Source organism: Natrix helvetica (assembly GCF_964273705.1).
Source record: "Natrix helvetica genome assembly, chromosome: 12".
Taxonomy (NCBI): Eukaryota; Metazoa; Chordata; class Lepidosauria; order Squamata; family Natricidae; genus Natrix; species Natrix helvetica.
In genome coordinates this window covers 7,833,960-7,855,979 of record NC_138556.1, presented here as the reverse complement: position 1 = coordinate 7,855,979, position 22,020 = coordinate 7,833,960, and the positions used below count along the sequence as shown (strand labels likewise).

General features: G+C 44.9%; 1 protein-coding gene across 1 annotated transcript in view; it reads right to left on the bottom strand.

The window, feature by feature from the left end:
* ST8SIA2 (ST8 alpha-N-acetyl-neuraminide alpha-2,8-sialyltransferase 2) overlaps window positions 1-21,314 on the bottom strand; it is a 38,619-nt gene extending 17,305 nt beyond the window's left edge. The window contains exons 1-2 of the mRNA XM_081965253.1: window positions 21,112-21,314; window positions 831-893 (exon numbers count right to left, since the gene is read on the bottom strand). Of these exons, the coding sequence (XP_081821379.1) occupies window positions 831-893; window positions 21,112-21,209 (161 nt within the window). The 5' untranslated portion in view covers window positions 21,210-21,314. The remainder of the gene's footprint in view (window positions 1-830; window positions 894-21,111) is intronic.
* Between the last annotated feature and the right edge of the window lie 706 nt (window positions 21,315-22,020).

The window sequence follows — 22,020 nt, the reverse complement described above, 5'->3', positions numbered from 1 at the left end:
ACTACTCTAGTCTACTCTACTCTACACTACTCTACTCTATTCTCCATTCATTCTACTCTACTCTACTCTACTCTACTCTACTCTCCATTCATTCTACTCTACTCTACTCTACTCTACTCTACTCTACTCTACTCTACTCTACTCTATTCTCCATTCATTCTACTCTACTCTACTCTACTCTACTCTACTACTCTACTCTACTCTACTCTACTCTACTCTACTCTACTCTACTCTACTCTATTCTCCATTCATTCTACTCTACTCTACTCTACTGTACCCTACTGTACCCTACTGTACCCTACTGTATTCTATTCTATTCTATTCTATTCTATTCTATTCTATTCTCCATTCATTCTAAAGTACTCTACTTTACTCTACTCTACTCCCTATTCATTCTACTCTATTTACTGTTCATTCTACACTTCTCCTCTCCCCTCCCTTCCCTTCCCTTCTCTTCTCCAGAAAAGGTAGAGATGCATTTGGATCCAGGAAAGATCCAACAGTTTATTTGTCTTCAACACTCCCAACCAGTTAATGGCTGGATTCACCTGCTATCCATGGGTTGCTAAAACCACTGTGGCTTAGTATGTCATCAAATTGCCACTTATTCATAAACCATAATTAACCAAACACGACCTAAAGGGATATACTGCATAGCCTCTTGGAGGAAAACTGCCCAGAAACATTGGGGGGGGGGGGGAGCAGATCTAGAGAGTATGTGAATAGAGCATCTCCCCCAGACAGACTGAAAAGGAGAAAATGACACAATGAAGGAGATTAGCAGCACCTTTGAGTAGAAAACAAAGGAAGACACCATCTATTTTACAAACCTATTGGACCTGCTATGTAGACTGCTCACTGCTGATCGGACCGCACCTCGGCCTCCAGAATTCCTGCAAAAAACAAAGGAAATGTATTATTTATCAACTGCTCACAGAGATTCCTTCTGCACTGTGGAGCAGAGAAAACACTCACAGAGTTCATCGTCTAGAGATAAGATGCTTAGAGACGCTTTTGTGTTTAGAGGCTGTTCCTTTTTCTCCCGTCCTTCACAGAGCCGATGAAGCATCTTCTAACCCGATGAAAAGCAAGCGGGTTGATGAGAAATGATTCCACTCAGGTCAATCCTTTGTTGGAATTGATTGAGAGTGTTGGCCAAAGGACTCTTGTTCAGAAGGAACTTCCCATGAAATCAATAGGAGCGAAACCCATGAGGAAAAGAGAAGCCAGCAGGATCATTTTGACAGTTCTGCTTTAGCTTTGCCTTGCATCTTCTAGTCACAATTTCCAGCTGAATCCATTAATTTCCCACGAGCAGAACTGGGCCCTCTGGGAACTGAAGCCCAGCATCTCTATCGAGTGAAAGACGGTGACAAGGTCTCCTTTTCAGAAAATTCATAACTGCAAAATCAACTTTGGCTGATCTAGAAAGCTAAGCATGATCACGGAGAGAATCTTTCTTATTAACATTTAAGGACAGTCAATAAGAAAAGACCCATCACACACACAGAGAGAGAGAGAGAGAGAGAGAGAGAGAGAGAGAGAGAGAGAGAGAGAAGTTCATATAATTTGGTGGGGGACTGCTGCTTTTGTATTACTGAGAGGGAGTGACTGACCAAGATCAAGATAGCAATTAGCAATAGCATTTAAACTTATATACCACTTCACAGTGCTTTACAGCCCTTTCTAAGCGGTCAGCAATTTGCCCCCAAGAATCTGGGTCCTCGTTTGACCCACCTCGGAAGGATGGACGGCTGAGTCAACCTTGAGCCTGGTGGGATTCGAACTGCCAAATTGCAGGCAGCCGGCAATCAGCAGAAGTAGCCTGCAGTACTGCACTCTAACCACTGTGCTACCGCGGCTCTTAAGATGGTTTAGGAAAGACCGAAACTCAGGTATTCTTATTCCTAACCTGGTGCCTTAACCGCCAGAACAAACAGGTTCTCTTGTTGCATGATACAAGCTACCTAACATTCAGTGCAAATTATTTGAGTTCTTAGCCAACCACATGGTATATTCATGTGCCCACCCAAAACATTTCTAACATCACCGCAAGCCTTCCTCCAAAAATTCTCCATAAATACATGAAGCAACCAAGGGGACACCACCAATGCTTGTTTTATACTTTGCACGCTATTAAGAGCTACTCAAACTTGTCTGGTTCTCAAAGATCTGTGGAAGAGCAATTATAGGGGCTGCGTCACAGAGAGAGGGGAGAGGGGGGAATGGGAGGGGGAAGGGGAAAGAGGGGGAAGGAAGGAGAGTGGAAGAGAGAGATGGAGTGAGACGGGGAATGGGAAGGGGGAGGGAGGGAGGGAAGACAGGGGAGAGGGAATGAGGGTGGGAGAGAGAGAGTGAACGGGAGAATGGGAGGGGAAAAGAGGGAGAGGGAAGGAGGGTGGGAGAGAGTGGGAGGGGAAGGGAAGAGAGAGAGGGAGGGGAGGGGGAGGGAGAGGAAAAGAGAGGGGAGGGGGAAGGAAGGTGGGAGAGAAAGGGGAATGGGAAGGGGGAGAGGGAAAGAGGATGGAAGAGAGAGGGGGGAGGGAAGGAGGGGAAGAGAGAGAGGGAGAGGGAGGGAGGGAGGGAGGGAGGGAAGGAGAGGGTGGGGGAGGAAAAGAGAGGGGAGGAAGGAGGGTGGGAGAGAGAGGAAGGGGAGGGGGAGGGAGAGGAAAAGAGAGGGGAGAGGGAAGGAGGGTGGGAGAGAGGGGGGAATGGGAGGGGGAGGGAAGGAGGGAGAGAGAGGAGGAGGAGGAGAGAGAGAGAGCATAACATCTGCCTGCAGTTCCAATCATAATTCTGCCAAAATTCTTCCCGGGGACACTTTGCAAACTACTCTTGAATATTTTTCATTCAGTTGTTTCCTTTGTAGAGGAGAACAATATTGATCAGGCACAGATGCAGCCTTTACACACGTCTGAAACAAATTGCACAGCTATCCGGTAAGTAAACCACATCTGTTTTTCTCCTCCTGCCACTTCACAAATTTCCTTTCCAGGTTTATGACTTCCATGTCATCATTTTCCCCCTTTTCAAGCCCAGCATTTGCAGTACAGGGAGTCCTCAACTTACAACAGTTCGTTTAGTGACCGTCTGACGTTACAACGGCACCGAATAAAGTGACTTAGGGCCGTTTTTCATACTTACAACCATCGACGCATCCCCGTGGTCGTTTGATCAAAATTCCGATGCTCGGCAACCGACTCACATTTATGACGGTCGCAGAGTCCCGGGGTCATGCGATTCCTTTTTGTGACCGCCTGACAAACAAAGTGGATGGAGGAAGCCAGATTCACTTAACAACCGTTTGACTAACTTAACAACTACGGTGATTCACTTAACCACAGTGGCAATGAAGGTTGTAAAATGGGAGAAAACTCACTTAAGAAATGTTTCCACTCAGCAACAGAGGTTTTGGGCTCAGTCATGATCGTAAGCCGAGGACTCTGCTCCTGGTTGTGTTCTCCATGATAGTTTATTGCCTTTCTTTTTTTTTTCTATTGGCCTTTTCATAATCGGCTTTGGGGGTTTTCTCCCCCTGCATAAGGGAGTTTTCCAGTCACTCTTGCCTGTTCATTACATCTCCCAAAAAACATTAGCTTCAAATCCGGTCCATTTTTCATTGTTAGCGCTTCTGCTGAGCTTCATTACTAGCGCTTCCAGTAGATTTTACTTCAGCTTGTATTGAATTATTTGTTCCTTTTGCAGGCCAAGCTCTTCTCAACAATTGTCTGCAGCACCAGAGCTAAAAGGCATTAATTGTTCTCCTCCTCCTCCTCCTCCTCCTCCTCCTCCTCCTCCTCCTCCTCCTCCTCCTCCTCCTCCTCCTCCCCCCCTCCTCCTCCTCCCCCTCCTCCTCCTCCTCCTCCTCCTCCTCCTCCTCCTCCTCCTCCTCCTCCTCCTCCTCCTCCTCCTCCTCCTCCTCCTCCTCTTCTTCTTCTTCTTCTTCTTCTTCTTCTTCTTCTTCTTCTTCCTCTTCTTCCTAATGATCCAGGTTGACAAAAGATACCTTTCCTTTGGGTGATGTCTCTGCACTTTTAATATTTCATCTCAGTTCATCACAGTCTTTTTCCCAACTACCTGGTGACTCTTTATTATAGTGGTTAGTTATCGCTCTAGTGAATTGCTGAGCCTAATCAGATAAAAAAATCTCATATCACGGCAACCTCGACACTTATTTGCATTGCATTGGGGTTACCGTGTTTCCCCGAAAATAAGACCCAACTGGAAAATAAGCCCTCGCATGATTTTTCCATGCTAGGATCCTGGATGCTCATAATATAAGCCCTACTCCCAAAAATAAGCCTCAATTAAGATTGTCAGCCAGATGGGTGCATTTAGTACTGTATTTTCCCCAAAATAAGACCTAACTGGAAAATAAGCAGTAATGTGTCTTTTGGAGCAAAAATTAGAATTAGAATAACAGAGTTGGAAGGGACCTTGGAGGTCTTCTAGTCAAACTCTCTGCTTAGGCAGGAAAACCTATACCGTTTCAGACAAATGGCTAACCAACGTTTTCTTAAAGACTTCCAGTGTTGGGGCATTCACAACTTCTGGAGGAAAGCTGTTCCACTGATTAATTGTTCTAACTGTCACGAAATTTCTCCTCAATTCTAGGTTGCTTCTCTCCTTGATTAGCTTCCACCCATTGCCTCTTGTCCTGCCCTCGGGTGCTTTGGAGAATATCTTGACTCCTTCTTCTTTGTGGCAACCCCTGAGATATCAGAACACTGCTATCATGTCACCACTAGTCCTTCTTTTTAAACTAGACATACCCAGTTCCTGCAACCGTTCTTCATATGTTTAAGCCTCCATATGATTATGGAGGCTTAAACATTAATATGACCCAGTCTCATTTCCGGGGAAACACAGTACCTATTGACGTAACCTAAGGCTAATTGATTAGCGACTTGCCTCCAGAAGTTGTGGGTGCTTCAACACTAGAGGTTTTTAAGAAGAGGCTGTAGAGACATTTATCTGAAATGGTATAGGGTTCTCTTCAGGGATTTGGACCAGAAGCCTCTAAGATCCCTTCCAACTCTGTTATTCTGTCTCTTTTGCCTTCAACAAGACATTTCTTTAAAAGATTTCCTCACGTCTAGCCCTCCAAGTGGTAACCAGCATATCCGAGATTGCTGTTTCTCCGAGCATTTAAATTCCATCCCTTATTTCTTCTATTTACTCTTATCATTTCTTATTTCTTCATATTTTGTTTCTTCTTGGGATAGATGCCCCAGGCCTGCCGACGTAGATCCAAAATTTAAAATTCCACAATTTTAAATTTAAACTAACTGATTTTTTGAGTATTTTAATTGTTTTAAATTTTATTGTGTTGTTTTTAACTTATGATTATTTATTTATGAATTGTACAATGTTTTGATTACCTCCTCCTTGTCATTTATTTGTATATTGAGTTGTACGCCGCCCCGAGTCCCTTTGTGGAGAGGGTGCGGCCTATAAATTGAATAAATAAATAAATAAATAAATAAAAACAGCTTTTTCTAAGGACAAACATTCTTGAGGGTACCCAAGAACAAAATGGAGTCAAAAGATGGAGGGAGGAGACCACCGAGCAAGAAATAACCGTAAAGGAGGATACGGCTGAAGGATCCGACTTCCCTTATGCTACTTGGAGGATAGTGGTGAAACGTAATTTTTTTTTGCCCATCGGTACTCTGGGCGTGGCTTGGTGGGGTGTGTGTCATGTGACTGGATGGGCGTGGCCAACTTTTTTTTAATTTTCAAAGCATTTTTACTACCTATTCGCCTGAACCAGTAGTCAAAAATGCTTTAAGAAGTGGGGGGGGGGAGTTTCAGCTGTGTCGTGCAATCGTGGGAATCTTTTTTTTCACTTTTTAAAGAATTTTTTTTTTACTACCAGTTTGGGTGAATAGGTAATAAAAAAATGCATTAAAAAGTTTTTAAAAGGTTCCCATGATCGCACGGCATAGCTGATTGACACGGATCCTTTCCCCCTTAATTTTTAAAGCATTTTTAAACTATTGTTTTGGGTGAATAGGTAGTAAAAACATGCTTTAAAAAGCAGGGGGGGGGAAGCATTTTTTAAACTACTGATTCACAGAATGAATGACAATCGTCCCTACCGGTTCAGCTGAACCAGACCGAAATGGAAGGATTTCAGCCCTGTTGGAGGACCTGAATAGATTGAGAGTTGAACGGCTTAAATGTAAAACCAATCAGCTCAAGTGGAGGCTCTTAATGGATAACAACACGCTGTGTGAAGGTGGAGAGACACAGAACCAGGCCCATCTGCTGGTATGTTGGCTACTACCAGAAACATGTGTCGATAATGACTTATTTTTGGCCAAAGACAAAGCCAAGAAGGTGGCTTCATTTTGGCAGTTTAAGGTTTGATTTAGATATGGAAGAAGGAGGAGGAGGAGGAGGAGTGGGAAGAAGGAGGAGGAAGAAAAGGAGGAGGAGGAGGAAGAAGAAGAGGAGGAGGAGGAAGAGGCAGGGGAGGAGGTAGTGATGATTTGTTCTACTCCAGTAAACATTCTCCTTTCATTCCAATTCCTTTCATGTCTACTTCACTCCAAATTCACTCGTGATGTTATCAATAAAGGCTCCTTCTTATATTGAGAATCTCTCATAGCTCTTGAATCGCTCATCAATTCTCGCATCCTTTCATTATAAACCATGAAAGAAGTCGTTTTGCTTTTGCGCTGTATATCTGAACAGACATACACTCGAGTTATATATTTGAAGCAGTATTTAAGCAGACGCTCACAATATAATTCTCATTCATTCTTGTATCTTCGAGTGACCCAAACATTCTTTGCCACACTCTACACACCCATTTAATCACGATTCCTAACCAAGTCTCTCCCATCTCCAATTATATTAATTCAGAACGTCACTCAATTTTCCGCAAAATTCATTTCTGGCTCTTTCACGATCGCCATTCACTGGAATGTAACGTGCATTTTATTATCAACTTGCAGATTCCTATTTTCACAGATACTCGTCATAGTCTGGAGAGCACTAATTCGTAGTTTCTCAGATACATTTTAGACCTTTCATTTATAACTAAACATACCCCTTCATTTCTCTGCTTGCATTCATCCATTTGTCAGGACTGCTTTCTTTCAGAACTATTACACTTCTCCCTAGAGAGTTTTTTTTCCCCACACTGCAGCTTTCGTCTCCCAAGCATAGACCAGCTGGAAATGAAACTGGCTTAAGAAATCCCTTTATAGATTTTAACCCCTTCCTCTACAGGTAGTCCTCAACTTATAACAGTTCACTTAGTGACGGTTTGAATTTATCACAACACTGACAAAAGAGGACCATTGCGGCATCCCCACGTCAACTGATTCACGTTTATGACGGTTGCAGTGTTCCGGGGGCCATGCGATCCCTTTTTGCAACCTTCCGACAAGCAAAGTCAATGAGGAAACCAGGTTCGCTTAACAACCGTGGGGCTAAACGAACAACTGAAATGATTCACTTAACAAACGTGGCAAGGAAAGTCGTAAACTGGGGCAAAACACATTTAACAACTTTCTCACTCGGCAACCTACATTTTGGGCTCAATTGTGGTCATAAATTGAGGACTACCTGTAGTTTGGATGCAGTGATGGGCAGGTGTTTCATCTGGATTTTGGTTAACCCAGCCCTTGATTATCTACAGAGATTTTCAGTCATACAAGTCATGGTTATCCCTGTTGTGGCCCACCAGCAGCCAGCGGAGCTGATAGCAGAGTCAGACAGTGAGGAGTCTGGGGAAGGCTCTGATGAGCGCTCTGTGTTGGAGGCAGAGAGGGGGCCAGAGCCGTATGCCAGTTATCAGCTACCTTCAGAGGCAGACATCAGTGAGGCAGACAAACAGCTGGAGCCTGTTCCCGATGTGCGCATGCGCAGAGCTGTCAGGAGGAGGGAACAGCTAAAGAACAGGGGTTGACTTGGGAGTAAGGCCACAGGTGGACGATGAATGGCCCCTCCCAGAGGAAATAAAAGAGGAGCGAAAGAGGAGTGGGCTTTTGCAGGAAACAATTCGTTAGTTCGGTCATTAGATTCATTTCAGGAGTGTGAAGATCTGTCCGTGAATCTCAGAGACTCTGTGCCAAGTCTTTCCTTGCACAGCACCTCGCTTGGAAAATGTTTACATGGCAGATTTCCAAGCTAGATAAGGTCTGTGGTCATAACTTCACCTTTGAAAGACTGTTTACCAGGCCTTTGCTGAACGCGAAGGAGAGGAATTCACATTCGTTTAATAAAAGGGGTTTTGTTGGGACCAGGAATCTGCTTTGTGTTTTTTGGGGAAGCCTAGGTGCGAACAATCCCAAAGGTGCTTTTTCCCCCTCCCCAAAAAAGGCAACTGGACTTTGTTTTTCCTTAAAGATGAGTGACTATTTGCGTGACCCCGAAGGCAGAGATAATCCTCCAAGTGGCCTCAGCGACTCTCAGAAAGAGTGCTAATGACCAGATGACTGCAAGGAATATAAATCCTTCCATCTTCCACCATTCAGTCGAACTGAAGAAGCTTCTTGGATGAGAAGCGAAATGTCTTCAAGGAAAAAAAACAAAGAATGTCCAGCGAAATGTCTTTTGAAAGAGCACCTTTGGGACAACCCCTGACGGGTTTCCCAATTGAGAAGTCCAAAGGATTCGGTCTTGGGAATGTTTTTCATGCTGATCAGCCAAAATCCCTCTTCCTCAATTTCTTGTACAGAATGGACGCTGCTCTCATTCTCCATACAATTCTGAATCATAAGTTCAAATACATACTGGAAATGTAATCAACCTGAAGGCACTTTTTATCAACTTTTGTGGGCATATAAGCCAGCTATGATTTATTGGGATCACAAAGAGCTTTGATTCAGAGAATTCCTAAAACAAACGAACCATTGACATTAGAGGTTTTTGCTTTTAGGTTTGGGCTTATCTTTTAGCTAAGAAGATTGAAGAAAAAAGGAGTCCCCCTTGTATGATAACAGGACATTTGCACACACAGAGATGGAGGGATCTCCAGTTTCCCTCAATTTGAAAAATGGGTGAAGAAGTTAATGAAACTGGCTGAGGTGGTGAAACAAACAACCCTGATTAAAACAAAAACTTGGTCTAGCTTTATTTCTATGTGGTCTGTTTGCTGGAAACAGAAAGAAAGGAACTTTAATTTTGGGATTTCATGATTAGAATGGCTTATCATTATAGAAATACTGTGTGCTGTTGAGTTTTCGGAGCCAAAAGTTAATACGTTTTATACTTGAGAAAAAAAGAAAGAAAGAAAGAAAGGGTGGAAGGAAGGAAGGAGAGAAAGAAAGAAAAAGGAAGGGAGGGAAGAAGGAGAGAGAGAAAGGATGAAAGAAAGTGGAAAAAAGAAAGGAAGGAAGGAAAGAGAGAGAAATGAAGGAAGAATGAAAGAAAGTGGAAGAAGAGAGAGAGAGAGAGAGAGAAAGAAAGAGAGAGAGAGAGAGAAAGAAAGAAAGAAAGAAAGAAAGAAAGAAAGAAAGAAAGAAAGAAAGAAAGAAAATGATTATCTGCTCTGTGCTTTGGAATCTTTTTCAATGAAATATGGCAATTGTGCCTGAAAAGACAACTCATTGTCTCCTGTCTCATCTTACCTGGAGGAGGAATACGGTATAAAGCAACCTTCCCCAACCTTTTGCTCTGCCAATGGGTGGCCAAAATAATTCTGGGAATGCCAGCCAGGCATCTCCTGTGGGCAATGGGCTGAGGAATGAGAGCTGATGGTGCATTCTGCATAATAATTTATTTTGGGATCCCACCTGCCAACTTGAGATGAACAGCCTGGGATGTCACACTCGGATGCAGCGGAAGAGCTGGGGGAACATTAAAGAAATTCTGATTTGTGGCAATCCTGAATGGACCACTGGGATTAATTTTTTGGGGAAAAAAGCTGGTTGCATCCATTTCCTTGCTAGAGAAAAGGGAATCTAATATTCCTACTTCAAAGGACACATTTGAAAGGAGGCGCATAAACAATTGCAATGCCTTGGTAAGGCCACACTTGGAATACTGCATCCAGTTTTGGTCGCCACGATGTAAAAAAGATGTGGAGACTCTAGTAAGAGGGCAGAGAAGAGCAACAAAGAGGATTAGGAGGCTAAAACTGGAGGCTAAAACATATGAAGAACGGTTGCAGGAACTGAGTATGTCCAGTTTAATGAAAAGAAGGACTAGAGGTAACATGATAGCAGTGTTCTGATATCTCAGAGGTTGCCACAAAGAAGAAGAAGTCAACTTATTCTCCAAAGAAGCTGAGGGCAGGACAAGAAGCAATGGGTGGAAACTAATCAAGGAGAGAAGCAACTTAGAGCTAAGGAGAAGTTTCCTGACAGTTGGAACAATTAATCAGTGGAACAGCTTGCCTCCAGAATGCCCCAATACTGGAAGTCTTTAAGAAGATGTTGGATATCCATTTGTCTGAAGTGGTGTAGGGATTCCTGCCTAATCAGGGGGTTGGACTAGAGGACCTCCAAGGTCCCTTCCAACCCTGTTATTCTAAATTATCATTCATGTCATCACAACTTGGCAATTGGATGCCTAGAGAATTCCGCCCCCCCCTCTTAGTAAACCAAGCTGTCACATTTAAAGTGAGTATTGGGAATTCAAGGAAACCTTCGCCAATAAAATTCAGGAATGCCTTTTTATTTTTCCACTTGAGAAAATTTTCTCAAGATGTTCTTCTCCAGAGGTGCTGAATTTTGCCATTTTCCCCAACCCAATCTCTGAAGATTGTTCAACTTGTGTCCAACTTTTCCAACCGACCTCATTCACACAACAATCCAACCTTGAATTATACTGTAGTTCATAAGCCACGGTGGATGAATCTGCCCACTAGGCTAAGTTGATACCAAATTAACCAGCATGTCAAATTAGTTAACCAATCTACTCACACCCATATTGCCCACCCACAGAAATCAATTGCTTCTCTAGTTCCCACAACTTGCTAATGTAGGCCAGATAGCCTTGAGTTCTTTGTAGTTCTGTATGTTGTGTGAATCCAGCTTTGTCTCAATAGGTTGTGAGAATCTGGCCATTACATTAAGTCATAATATATGTTTGCAGGATGCAATTCTGTTCTTAACTTGCAGTTGGGGTTAAGAAAATTGCACGAGTCAGCCATTTCTTTCCCCATAAAGAGAGAAACTAAACATCACCCATATATTAAAGTAAAGGTTCCCCTCGCAAATATGTGCTAGTTGTTCCCAACTCTAGGGGGCGGTGGTCATCTCCGTTTCAAAGCCAAAGAGCTAGTGCTTTCCAAAGACAGTCATGTGGCCGGCATGACTAAACATCATTTTAGTGCACAGAATGCTGTTACCTTCCCACCAAAGGTGGTCCCTATTTTTCTACTTGTATTTTTTACATGCTTTCGAACTCCTAGGTTGGCAGAAGCTGGGACAAGTACTGGGAGCACATATGTGCAAGGGGAACTTTTACCTTTACCTTAATCCAAACCAATCTATCCAACTATCTATCGAACTCAGATAAACACACAGACATGCATCTCCAAGAAAGAGGAACAATGGATTTCTTTACGAAATTCCCACTTAGGAGAAAGAAAGGAAACCCCTCAAAATATTATCCTTTCCCCTCCTGGGACCTTTGCAGGGTGGGAAATCCTGGGAATTGTATCCCTAAGACCTTCTGGAAACCCCCCTTCAAAGAGCTAAAGGGAATAGAAGAAAGAGAAGGAAAGGGAGAATGGCCGGTAGGAGGAATTGGCACTTGGACAGTATCTTTTTCTGGGAAAGGGTGGGGAATACGCAGCTTCATTATTATGCTGGGATTGTTAGAAAAGAACAGGCCACCGTTCGTTCTGCATCACATCCCGGGCTCTTCGGTTACGGCTCCACTTAATTCAGTGGGAGGTTATTGTCCTTTCTGTAACCTCCATTATGCACTCAGCATCATTCAAACTCTACCATTCCATTAAAAAAATAGGAGGAGGAGAAGTGTATATTGATTAAAAAATAAACAAATAACTATGGGCACACTGTGCATCCAGCATTAAGTCAAAGAAAACATTCTTAGGAAGACATGAGTTTCATCATAAAGGGAACTAAGAAAGAAAGAGAGAGAGAAAGAAAGAAAGGAAAGAAAGAAAGAAGGAAGGAAAGAAGGAAAGAAAGAAGGAAGAAAAAGAAGAAAGAAAGAAAGAAAGAAAGAAAGAAAGAAAGAAGGAAGGATGGATGGAAGAAAGGAAGAAATGGGAAAGGAGAGGGGAGAGGGAGGAAGGATGGATGGCTGGATGGAAGGAATGGGAAAGGAGAGGGGAGAGGGAGGAAGGAAGGAAGGAAGGATGGATGGATGGAAGGAAGAAGAAAGAAGGAAGGATGGAAAAAAGGAAGAAAGGGGAAAGGAAAGGGGAAGGAAAAAGGAAAAGAGAGCAGGAAGGAAAGGGGAAGAGGAAGGAAAAAAAGGGGGGGAGAAGGGAAGGAACAAAGGTGACATCCTTGGTTCTCCTTCACTCATCATGTGCATCTCATGATTTCCTGCCTTTAAAAGATAAAATCCAGTGATCATTTTTGCAGAGGTTCTGGGAAAACAGTTCTTTAGAGTTCCCAGGGGGCTCTCTCATGCACAATAACCCCCCAAACTTTTCAAACAAAAAGATGGCCCTAGACCAGACCAGCCTGTTGAAGTTGAGAAGTCTGCAAGGATGCCCCAAATATGTCTTGATGTTCACCTCCAACCTTCAGTTCGACCGTCTCTTCTTCTGGCGGGTAACAGCGGTCCGTAAACAACTTTTCCCTTTCTCAATCTTTTGGAAAATCTAGTTAAGATAATAGCTACCAATGGTCATAGTGAAAAGCAAGCAACCTTTTGGAAAGCTCTCTCTTTTCTCTGCTACAGAAGCTAACTCCTGGTTCGTCTCCCTTGCATGGAGCTCAGCTAGCTGGAGGTGCCTTCATAATATTTTTTGGCAACAGCATGGAAGTGTGTTACAGTTGGGTGAGATTGCAGCCCTGGGATTAACCAGCAATCTCTCGTTCAACTACGATCTTGATCCAACCCAACATAGCTCTTTCTGAAATTAACCATGTTCAACAAGGCAGTGTTGCTCGCTGTAGATCAGCGTCCCCTCATCTTTTGGGCACAGGGACCGGTTCTGTGGACAGACTGGAGGCTGGGGACTCTGGCTGTAGACAACTGGTGTCCAGCCTTAGCCACTTTAAGATTTATATACTTCAACTCTTGGGGAATTCTGGGAATTGAAGTCCACAAGTCTCCTCTCCTTCTCTCTCTCTTTTGCATTCTCTTTCTCTCTCTTTCTCTCATTCTTTCTCATTTTCTCTCATTCTCTCTCTCATTTTCTCTCACTTTCTCATTTTCTCTCATTCTCTCTCTCATTTTCTATCATTCTCTCTCTCATTTTCTCTCTCTCATTCTCTTTCTCTCTCATTCTCATTCTCTCTCTCTCTCTCTCATTCTCTCTCTCTCTCATTCTCATTCTCTCATTCTCTTTCTCTCTCACACACACTTTCTCTCTCCCACCTCCTTCTCTCTCTCTCATTCTCAATCTCTCTCTCATTGTCTCATTTTCTCTCATTCTCTCTCTCATTCTCTCTCTCTCTCATTCTCTTTCTCTCTCATTCTCATTCTCTCTCTCATTCTCATTCTCATTCTCTCATTCTCTTTCTCTCTCACACACACTTTCTCTCTCCCACCTCCTTCTCTCTCTCTCATTCTCATTCTCTCTCTCATTCTCTCATTTTCTCTCATTCTCTCTCTCTCATTCTCATTCTCTCTCTCTCTCATTCTCTTTCTCTCTCATTCTCATTCTCTCTCTCATTCTCATTCTCATTCTCTCATTCTCTTTCTCTCTCACAAACACTTTCTCTCTCCCACCTCCTTCTCTCTCTCTCATTCTCATTCTCTCTCTCATTCTCTCATTTTCTCTCATTCTCTCTCTCTCATTCTCATTCTCTCTCTCTCTCATTCTCTTTCTCTCTCATTCTCATTCTCTCTCTCATTCTCATTCTCTCATTCTCTTTCTCTCTCACACACACTTTCTCTCTCCCACCTCCTTCTCTCTCTCTCATTCTCATTCTCTCTCTCATTCTCTCATTTTCTCTCATTCTCTCTCTCATTCTCTCTCTCTCTCATTCTCATTCTCTTTCATTCTCTCTCATTCTCTCTCTCATTCTCATTCTCTCATTCTCTTTCTCTCTCACACAAACTTTCTCTCTCCTTCTCTCTCTCTCTCTCTTTCTCCCTTTCAAGTGCAAGGGTAGACACAACACTTTTCAATCTAAGCCCCACCTTTCAATAGCCATTGGACAAACTCCCAATCACACTGAGGTCAGGATAAGAATGTGGGTTTAACTCCATTTAAATTAAATTAAAGCCATTTTCAATACATTAGAGGCAGTTAAGGGTTGTTCCCCACGAATCTGACAATTCCTTCTCCTTTCTGTCATGTTAAACATTACAGCCGAGTGACCATTATCTTTGGAGGGGCTCCGAAAGCTACATTAAAGCTTTCAGGGGGCGTCTGTGATTTGAGTTCTCAAATGTATCCCCATAATATAGCACATTATTTTGCGTGCACACACGGACACAAAAGGCAATTGCCTTCAAAGTGTAAACATAAAAGGAATCCACAGGATTGGGAAGAAGCCAAGATGAAGCCATACATTGAACCATATTCAAATCATACTTATATACTTAGATACGCATTATGCTTTCCCCTTTTGAAGTAAATCATGTTATGCAAAGGCTAGAAGACACGTGAGGAGAAGCAAGCCAAAGAAATAAGCGATAAGAAAGGGAAATCAAACCAAATCTGATTTATATCAACCCCATTCATTAAATCTCTCCAGTTCTTTCATCTCTGGAAAGCATCCTTGTTTCTATCGCATTATTTTATTCACCCCTTCATACACTGAATGTTTTTTTTTATCATCTCACTTGATTTTTAGGATTGGATTAGAATACCAAATACAGAATAACAGAGTTGGAAGGAACCTTGGAGGTTTTCCTAGTTTCAAGCAGGAAATATTATACTATTCGGGATAAGGGGCTCTCCAGTCCCTTCTTAAAAACCTCCATTGATGGAGCACCCACAATTTCAGGAAGCAACCCGTTCTGTTGATTAATTGTTCTCACTGTCAAAAAATTTCTCCTTGCTTCTGGGTTGGATCTCTCTTCCACCTGTTACTCTTTGTCCTGCCCTCAGATCCTTGGGGGGAATAAGCCAACACCTTCTGTTCTGTTACCATCTCTGAAATCCAAGCACAATTTTCTGTTTTCCGATTTTTCAACCCAGTTATTCTTCCCTCCTTCCTATATTGATCTGGCAATTTGGTCTTCCTTCCCTTCCTTCCTTCCCTCCCTCCTTCCTAACTTTGACCAAAGTTGCTCACTTTTGTAGAGTAACTAGTGTAGCATCCATTTTTAAGCATCACCCAATTTTTCTTGACCTTTTCTCTTCTTGTCGTAGGTATCTGCAAGGGTATTAAAAGGTAGATTGAAACAAAAGTGGAAAGTTTTTTTTTTTTTTAGAAACTAAGCAATGGCAAAAAGATAAATCACTCAGAATGTTAAGAGAAATTCATCCCAAACAAATAAGAATAGAATAACAGAGTTGGAAGGGACCTTGGAGGTCGTCTAGTCCAACCCTCTTCCTAGGCAGGAACCATATACCATTCCAGACAAATGGCTGTCCAACATCTTCTTAAAGACTTCCAGTGTTGGCGCATTCACAACTTCTGGAGGCAAGTTGTTCCACTGGTTAATTGTTCTCACTGTCAGGAAATTTCTCCTTAGTTCCAAGTTGCCTCTCTCCTTGATTAGTTTCCACCCATGGCTTCTTGTCCTGCCTTTTGATGCTTTGGAGAATAGTTTGACTCCCTCTTCTTTGTGGCAGCCCCTGAGATATTGGAACACTGCTATCATGTCTCCCCTAGTCCTTCTTTCTCTTAAGCTAAACATACCCAGTTCCTGCAACCGTTCTTCATATGTTTTAGCCTCCCGTCCCCTAATCCTCTTGGTTGCTCTTCTCTGCACTCTTTCTAGAGTCTCCACATCTTTTCTACATCGTGGTGACCAAAACTGAATGCAGTATTCCAAGTGTGGCCTTACCAAGTGGGAAAAAACCACATGGAAGCCAGTGTCACATGTAGAAATACTTGGAAAGAAAGCGAAGTCGGATATTATAGATTTAGGTTTCCAGAAAAGAGAAAGGGGGAAAATACAGAGGAAAACAGTATACTTATAAGACATCAGAAACATATAATGGGATGGTAATAATTAAAATGTTCACCGCAAGTCTCAAACCAAGCATTTTTCTTTTGAATAGACTGGATTCTGTGCCCAATTTTTATGTATTTCTTAAATACATGGCGCTCTCAAATAATTGTTCTTTTCTTTTTTTTCCCACCCCAAGATCTTCTCCAGCATTTTTGCTGACAATCAAAAGCAGAGTTTTCCAACATTTTGAGATGGGAACAATACAAACACCCCAGCAAATGTCTTTAAGGACATTTAACATTTTATAGAAAGCATCATGAATCCTGACAGACAGCAATCAAAAACAGAAAGCCCTGTTCAGTTTTGAGCCTAATGAGGTTAAAAGTAAAGGTTCCCCTCGCACATATGTGTTAGTTGTTTCCGACTCTAGGGGGCGATGCTCATCTCCGTTTCAAAGCCGAAGAGCCAGCGCTGTCCAAAGACGTCTCCGTGGTCATGTGGCCGGTATGACTCAACGCTGAAGGTACACGGAACGCTGTTACCTTCCCACCAAAGGTGGTCCCTATTTTTCTACTCACATTTTTATGTGCTTTCAAACTGCTAGGTTGGCAGAAGCTGGGACAAGTAATGGGAGCTCACTCCATTATGCAGCACTAGGGATTTGAACCACTGAACTGCCGACCTTTCTGATCGACAAGCTTAGCGTCTTAGCCACTGAGCCACCGTATCCCATTAATGAGGTTACTCTATTTAAATTCCCAGAGGCAGGCTACAGAAATGCGGCCAAAGGTTACAGCTTCCTGTACAGACTTACAACAATTCAGTGAGTGACCATATACGACACTGACAAAAGTGACTTAGGACCATTTTCACACTTACGACCATTGCAGCATCTCCAAGGTCACGTGATCAAAATTCAGACACGTGGCAAGTGACTCATATTTATGACGGTCGTAGTGTCCCGGATCCTCTATTGTGACCTTCTGACAAGCAAACCCAACGGGGGAAGCCAGATTCCACTTAACTGTGTTACTGACGTCACATTTGCAGTGTTACATTTAACAACCAGTAGAGAGAAAGGTCGTCAAATGGGGCAAAGATTCACTTAACCAATGTTTTGTTTAACAAGGGAAATTCTGGTTTCAATTGTAGTCGTAAGTTGAGGGCTACCTGTGATCTCTTTGGCTGTCCTCAGTGGCTGACTTGAGTTTGGCCACCTGAGCATGGTGCCATGCCTGATAACCCCAGTTATTGTGAACTTCCACCTGTGTCCCCCCAGGTGACTCCTAGCCATGAAAAAGTTCCCCGTTTTGATCTACCTCGACCATCAACGACTCTCCATGTTGGGGAAGCCAGAGTCTTTCCTGGAGTTTTTTTTTTAACAGATTGTTGGAATGGGACCTTGTAGGTCTTCTAGTCCAACCCTTGTCCAAACTGGAGACCCTATACCATTTTATACTCTTACCTTTGAAAGTGGGTCAAGGGCCAGGCCTAGTCTAAGAGCTGAGGGTTGCCAGCCCCTCTTGTAAACCTGTGAGATATCAATAGGTGGATGCAAAAGGTGATTTCCATTTTTCTAGCTAAGAGTCTGCCCAGTTGGAGATTCTGCAAATCCCACCTCTGGCTGGCCCCTCCCATCCTTCCCCGCCCCTCCCACACCTCCCAGGACTCCCCACACGGCCCACTTGGGATGCCAGGTAAGTACAGGGCCCGTGTGGAGGTTCAAGGAGGGCAAAAAACGCCCCTCCTGGAAGTTCCAGAAGATTGGAAACAGGCCAGTCGCCAGCCTCTGGAGAGCCTCCGGAGCCTGGGGGAGGCCATTTTTGCCGTTCCGGAGGCTCGAGCAAAGCCTCCGCAGCATGGGGAGGGTGAAAAATCTCACCCCGCCATGATGCAGGAGCCCACCTAAGCCATGCTCACCATGGCCACACCCATCCAGAAACCAGGCAGAGTTTGCTAAAAAAATTTTGAAGCCCACCCCTGCCTCGATTCCTCTTTCTAATAGAAGCCAACCCACCAGCGAGACAAAATACACTTTCTTCTTTCTCCATCTTCCTCACACAGAAGAACCGAGCTGTAACAGCTGGTATCTCTCTGGCCTGCATACATGGAACCTCAATTAACCCGTCTCCTGAGTTCACACCAGACCCCCAAGCCTTCATCATCTAAAGAGACTTAATTTGCAGAGCAGACTAAACCACAAATCTTTCACAGGTTCCCCCTTGCTAAGGAGTGTCAGTCAATGTGGAATAATAAAACTTCTTGCCCTGGTCATCACAATGTAAAAAAAAAGATGTTGAGATTCTAGAAAAAGCACAGAGAAGAGCAACAAAGATGATTAGGGGACTGGAGGATAATTCAGATGAAGAATGGTTGCTGGGATTAAGGTAAAGGTAAAGGCTCCCCTCGCACATATGTGCTACTCGTTCCTGACTCTAAGGGGCGATGCTCATCTCCGCTTCAAAACCAAAGAGCCAGCACTGTCCAAAGACGTCTCCGTGGTCATGTGGCTGGCATGACTAAACGCCGACGGCGCACAGAACGCTGCTACCTTCACACCAATGGTGGTTCCTATTTTTCTACTCACATTTTTATGTGCTTTACGAAGCTGGGATATGTAACGGGAACTCACTCCATTACCTGGCACTAGGGATTCAAACTGTCAAACTGGCGACCTCTCTGATCGACAAACTCAGCGTCTTAGCCACTGAGCCACCAATCCTTGCTGGGATTTGATATGTCTAGTTTAATGAAAGGAAGGACTAGGGGAGACCTGGTAGCAGTGTTCCATTATCTCAGGGGTTGCCACAAAGAAGAGGGAGTCAAGCTATTCTCCAAAGAAGAAGCAATGGGTGGAAACTCATCAAGGAGAGAAGCAACTTGGAACTAAGGAGAAATTTCCTGACAGTTAGAACAATTAATCAGTGGAACAGCTTGCCTCCAGAAGTTGTGAATGCCCCAACACTGGAAGTTTTTAATAAGAGACTGGACAAGCGTTTTTCTGAAATAGCATAGGGTTTCTTGCCAGAGCAGGGGGCTTGAATTAGAAGACCTCCAATGTCCCTTCCAACTCTGTTATTCTGTTTTTTCTAGTTAAGGGTGTGGTGGAAACTCAAACCCGAGATAGCGACCAGAGGGTTTGACTAGAAGACCTCCAAGGTCCCTTCCAACTCTGTCATTCTATTCTATTCTGACTTCCTCCATTCCCAAATAAGATCTGATCCAGCAATACTTCTGTTTGGTTTTCCAGAACCTCAAGTACTTTGGATGTTGTCCGACACCCCTTGAAGATTTTTCTCATGCATTGAATTGCTCTGCTAGACTACAACAATTGACCCCTCCTCGTCTCTACCTCCATCTTCATTGATACCAAGAAGAAGTGCCTTGTCCTAACAAGGCTGACTAAAGAACCACTTGAATGGTTGTCTTTCTTGCTCTTCCAGGATGCTGCTGAGAACTAATTATTATTATTTTGGTACTCCTGACTCATTCCCTGCCTAAGCCATCAACCTTCCTTAAATGGGTTGGACTCCAAAACCTATTGTCCACAGCCGGTCCTTTTCTAGCCCTTGCCTGGATAGGAGTTGTCTTTCCTCTTAAGGTAGGGTTGCCACTCAAACGAAGGCAGGGTGGATTTAACTGTGGCTTAGAGAAGGAAGTCACAAGGGCGTGGAATCCCACGCAAATTAAAGCCAGGAAATCAAAACAAGCCACGCAAAAGCTCATCTTATTTGAACTCACTTTCCCTTCCACGCTAAATTCTGTTGTGGAAGCGAGGCGCCTTGGGAAGGAGGGGGTGTGTACGTAGGTCTGCACAATCCGCCGAACAATAAACTCATCACACCGGCTGGTTCAGACATCACCTTAAACCAGCAAACAAGTCGCCACCGCTCAGACGAACCGGTCTTCACCCGTTCTACGAATGCAGGGAACCGGGCTCGATTCGGGGCGCTCAGACTAGGGCTAAAATTGGGGTCTTTTCCAAACTCTTCCTGGGGCTTGTCAGCTCCCCCCACCCCTTCCTCACTTTAGGCGCGCGGGTTGCCAAGGCAACTCAAAGTGGGGGTTTCGGGGAGGGGTGGAGGCTGCTCGGGCGTCTTTGGGTCTGGCCGGCGAAGTCCAGGAATGGTCGCCACACCGGCTGGAAAGAGCTGCGCTCTGCACCTGCTCAGGGGAACCCTGTCGCGGTTCCCTGGCCGGCAGTGGCAGCTAATGCTAAGGCGCCGGAGCCCCTTCCCCAGCTAGCCTGGGAAGTGGGGTGCGGAGCGCAAGGAGGGGGAGGGGGTGAAGAGAGGTACCCCAAAACCGTCCAGGCGAAAATTTTCCCCGAACAATCGGAATTGAGGAGCGCGCTGGGCGGGGTGGTTTCCTCCACGCCCCCTTCGCTCCTTCCAAACCTTCCAGGGGCTTGGCTAGCCCCCCTACCCCGATTCTTCACTCACGAAATGGGGAGGGGGTGTTGTTTAAAAAGAAAGCGTCCCCCCGCCACCCTTCCCCGCGAGCTCCGTTTCTCCCTTCCTTCTCCAGCCGACGAGGCAGGAACAGGCTGCGCTGGAAACAAAGAAAACTCCGGCGCCCCCTCCCAGCCCTTCCCCGAAGTCCTCTGGGCACCCCTTTCTTTCAGCAGCCCGTCTTTTGTCTCCCCCCCTCTTCCCCGGGCGCGGGGGAGCCTCCCCTGCTGCCTAGGCAAGCAAAGCCGCCCGCTTGCCCCCACCTGTCTGACCCACCTCCCTGCCCCCCGCCCCGTTTTATCAGCTTTCCCACTGACTGCCCCCCCTCCATCCTTCCCGCCCCCTCTGCATTTTCTCCTGCCCCCAAAGTGTTCTTAAGCAGCCCCACCAGGGGAGGGTGGGCTGGGTGGTAGATAGGGGGTGTGGAGGGGTGGCTGGGTAGGTGGGCTTGCCCCTCTCGCGCGCCACTTCTTGTTACCCGATTTCCAGCTCGATCTCGGCGATGTCCGCGAAAAGCAGGATGCCCACGAGAAGGGTGAGCAGCGCCAGGGTCCAGTTCCGGCAGGGCAGCGGCATGGTTTCCCCGGGGCCAGCCCGGCCGCGACAAGATCCGAGTGGCGGCTGGAGGAAGAGGAGGAGGAGGAGAGGAGTGGGAGGAGGAGAGGAGGAGGAAGAGAGGAGGAGGTGGAGGAGGCTGAACTGCTGAAAACGGTGTGTTGTTGGGAGGGGGGGGGTAATGGGGGGGGGCGAAGGAGGTGGGACGGGCTCCGCTTGATCCTGAACGCCCCTCCGCTCCCGATCCTGAAGGAAGCGCTGCCCAAGCCCTGGAGTTGGGAAAACTGCCTTGAAGGCAAAAGCGGGAGGCAGTGGCTGCTCGCAGAGGGTCCCCCTTCCTGCAGCCCCCCCCCCGCCCCTTACTCCTTCACCGCATCTTCTGGCCGGTGACTCCAACTTCCATCTCCGTCCAGGATGAAGCAGAATTCCTGTTTCTGGATCCCCTGCAAGGTTTTCTCTGAAAAGACAGGACGGCCAGGGGGAAGAGAAGGTCTCTGCCTCCCTCCCCTCCCCTCTTCTTTCTCCTCCCTCTACAACACCCCTTTGCGAAGTTTCAGCCCTCCTCTCTTTCCCTCTCTGTGTTTCTTTCTCTCTTTCTCTCTCTCTTTCCTTCTCTTCCTGTTTCTCTTTCTTCTCTCTCCCTCCCTCCCTCTCTTTCTGTTTTCTCTCTCTCTATTTCTGTGTGTTTCTCTCTCTATTTCTGTGTTTCTCTGTGTGTGTGTTTTTCCCTCTCTTTCTCTCTGTATTTCTCTCTCTCTCTCTCTTCTCTTTCTTTCTCTCTTTCTCTTTCTCTCTCTTTCTTTCTCTCTCTTCTGCCCTCTCTCTTATGCTT